Below are 3,807 nucleotides of genomic sequence, written 5' to 3' on the forward strand. Positions count from 1 at the left end.
CTTCATTTGAAATGTTCAATTGAGATAACTAGGTGGGTTGTATTTTAAGGATGCTCTTTTAGAGGTCGTGATGAGTCTAAAACATCTGACAATCATGGAAACTTTTTAGAATTATTGAGTTTCATTGCTTCTTATAATGATAATGTAGCAGAAGTTTTGAAAAAATCTCCACGAAATGCTACATATACATCACTAAAAACACAAAAACAAATTTTGCATGTCTTGGCAACTAAAGTGAGGAGTGCAATACGTGAAGAGATTAGTGATGCAAAATATTGTGTAATAGTTGATGAAACATGAGATGAATCTAAAAAGGAACAAATGTCAATTGTTTTAAGATTTGTTGACAAAGATGGCTATGTGCAAGAACTATTTTTTGGCCTTATTCATGTCAAAGATAATGATGCTTTAACATTGAAACAATATATTTTTTCTATCCTCTCTAATCATAGTCTTGATGTTCAGTCTATTCCAGGACAGGGTTGCGACGGTGCAAGTAATATGTGTGGACAATGGAATCATTTGCAAGCTTTAATTTCATGTGAGTGCCCTTATGCTTACTATGTCCATTGTTTTGCACATCGTTTGCAATTGGCTTTAGTTGCTGCATCCAAGGATGTTATTTGTGTCCATCAGTTCTTTACTAAGTTGAACTTCATTGTTAATATTGTTAAAGCTTCATGTAAGCACAATGACCAATTAAAATTTGCTCATGCTGAAAATATTGGTCATTTACTTGATATTGATGAGCTCGAAAGTGGAAAAGGACTTAATCAAATTGGTTCTTTGCAAAGAGCTGGTGATACTCGTTGGAGTTCACACTTTAAATCTATTTCTAGCTTGATAAAAATGTTTAGTGCTACATGTGAAGTTTTATTGAATAAAATTGAAGATGGAATGACACCTGCTCAACGAGGAGATGCAAATGCAACTTATGAGGCAATAACTTCTTTTGAATTTGTTTTCACTTTGCATCTCAAGAAAAAAATTCTAGAGATTTCTAATATGCTTTGTCAAGCTTTGCAACTCCAGTCTCAAAATATTTTAAATGCAATGCAACTAGTTTCTTCTACAATGATTCTCATTCATAAACTCAGAGAAGATGGATGGAATGAATTAGTTTATGAGGTGGAATATTTTTGTGAAGCTATTAATATACATGTTCCCGATCTTAATGCTCATTACATTGCAAGAAAAGGAAGGGCACACTGTCAACAAGATCACGTTACAGTGGAGTATTATTACAAAGTTGATATTTTCAATGAAGTGATGAACTATCAATTGTAAGAACTAAACGAAAAATTCAATGATAATACAATGGAGATACTTATTCTTAGTTCAGCTTTAGATCCGAGAGAGATGTGTGTGTCATTCAGAATTGATGACATTTACAAGATAATACAAAAATTTTACCCAAATGACTTTGTAGAATATGAGATGGCACAACTAAGGACACAATTTCAACATTTTGATCACTTGCGACAACTTCCCGATTTTGAAATTTTGACAACTATTTCTTATTTATCTCAATGGTTGGTCAAAACTAGAAAATCAGAAATCTATCCACTTGTGTATAGATTGGTAACTCTTATTCTTAATCTTCCAGTTTCCACAGCTACTATAAAACGATCTTTTTCAGCTATGAATATATTAAAGACTACACTACACAACAAGATGGATGATGAATTTTTTAATGATTGCTTGTTAGTGTACATTGAAAAGAAAATTGTTGAAAAATTTAGTATAGATTCGCTTATAGATGATTTTTGTGACATGCAAGAAAGACGTTATGTATTTTAATATATTATTAATGCAATGATGTTTTTTTTAGATTATTGTGCCCTGACACTTCATTCCTGGTTCTGTCCCTGGTAACAACTTTGGCCTTGTAAATCGCTAACATTACACCGTACCACATCACATATTGTTGTGTAGTTACGGTTTGGAAAATGGCTCAAAATGCATATGTGGTGTCGTCTAATAAAATAGTAAAAAATTACATCACCCATACCATGAACACCCTTACCAAACACAACAATCTGACATTTTCAATAATAAAAGTAAGTTTACAATGCCCAACCAAAAATAGTAATATATGTTTCCCTACAATCATATTACCGTGTTTAATTGTCCTAGTAATATAAAAATTTTGAAAACGCCATAAGAAATGGCCCTTAAGGGTACTTCCATTTGTACCAACTTTTTTTTCTTCTCTCTACACCTACTTTCTAATTAAACCCTCATAAAATTTAAAAATTATAAAATTCATTTTCACACCCCTCTTAAATTTTTAATAAACACAAAATTAGTAATTGAAAAAATATATTGAAAACATTTCTTTTCCACCTGTCTATACTATTTTTTTTTTTACACAAACCCTCTATACTATTATTTAATTCTTACAAGCATTACTCATCACATCCAATACATAATTATAACAATAAAATTCAATCAAAAAACACATACACAACATTTTTTTTTTTGAAGAATTCAAATATACGATATACACAATAAAATACAAACATTAATAATAAAAATTAAAGAGTATTACCTCATGAAAATTAAAAACATTAATAGAATAACAACCTTTCACATTCATATTTTATTCTTCAATTAGCTACGTATATTGTTTTCTTAAATTGATAACCTAATTTTTTTTAATACCTAATGTGTTAAAGATGAGTATATTAAGAAATAAGGCTTATAATTTAAAATTATATGATGATATTTATATCACATCTTATATAAATGATAATTTCAATAAGATAATGTAACACTCTAAAATTGCTTCAAAACATTCTATTTATTTTCTTCTTTAATCTAATTTTTTTTATTCATTTTATAGATTATAATAACATAGTATGTTTTAAAAAATGTATCATACACGTTTTAAAAAATATGTAGTTACATGTTTCTTAAATTTAAATAAGATATTTACAAGATATTATTATTTACTCTATCTATTTTACACATTTTAAAAAAAATAGTAATAATAAAAATCTATATCTATATATTATATAAATGAGAGTTTCAAGAAAATGATGTGGCATTCTAAAATGGTTCTAAAATACTTTATCTATTTTCTCATTTAATTTAATTTTTTATTTATTTTATAGATTATAATAATATAGTAATTTAAAAAATATATATAAGTAATTACATTTTTTTTAATTTTAAATAAGATATTTACAATATAATATTATTTATTCTATCTATTTTACACGTTTAAAAAAATAAAATTGCTCCAAAACACTTTATCTATTTTCTTATTTAATATAATTTTTTATTCATTTTATAGATTATAATAATATAGTAATTTAAAAAAAATGTAAGTAGTTGCATGTTTTTTAAATCTATCTATATATATTATATAAATGATAGTTTCAATAAATGATGTGACACTCTAATATTGTTCTAAAACATTTTATCTATTTTCTCATTTAATCTAATTTTTTTATTTATTTTATAGATTATAATAACATACTAATTTAAAAAAATGTAAGTAGTTGCATGTGTTTTAAATCTATCTATCTATATATCTATATATATATATTATATAAATGAGAGTTTCAAGAAATGATGTGGCACTCTAATATTGTTCTAAAACACTTTATCTATTTTCTTATTTAATCTAATTTTTTATTCATTTTATAGATTATAATAATATAGTTATTTAAAAAAAATGTAAGTAGTTACATATTTTTTAAATTTAAATAAGATATTTATAATATATTATTATTTACTTTATCTATTTTACATGTTTAAAAAACTAAAATTGCTCCAAATCAATTTATCTATTTTCTCATT

The 3,807-nt window shown here is 25.7% G+C and overlaps 1 protein-coding gene across 1 annotated transcript; it reads left to right on the forward strand.

Moving 5' to 3' along the window:
* The first annotated feature begins 321 nt into the window (after positions 1 to 321).
* Positions 322 to 1,287, forward strand: LOC133825448 (uncharacterized). Its single transcript, XM_062258386.1, has one exon. It carries the CDS (start codon positions 322 to 324, stop codon positions 1,285 to 1,287), a length of 966 nt encoding a protein of 321 aa, XP_062114370.1.
* The last annotated feature ends 2,520 nt before the right edge of the window (positions 1,288 to 3,807 follow it).

Source organism: Humulus lupulus, chromosome 3 (genome assembly GCF_963169125.1).
Source record: "Humulus lupulus chromosome 3, drHumLupu1.1, whole genome shotgun sequence".
In the NCBI taxonomy this organism is placed as follows: domain Eukaryota; kingdom Viridiplantae; phylum Streptophyta; class Magnoliopsida; order Rosales; family Cannabaceae; genus Humulus; species Humulus lupulus.

Bases quoted from the DNA above. Each gene is read 5' to 3' on its own strand.
- LOC133825448 (XM_062258386.1), top strand. From the start codon at position 322: ATGTCAATTGTTTTAAGATTTGTTGACAAAGATGGCTATGTGCAAGAA.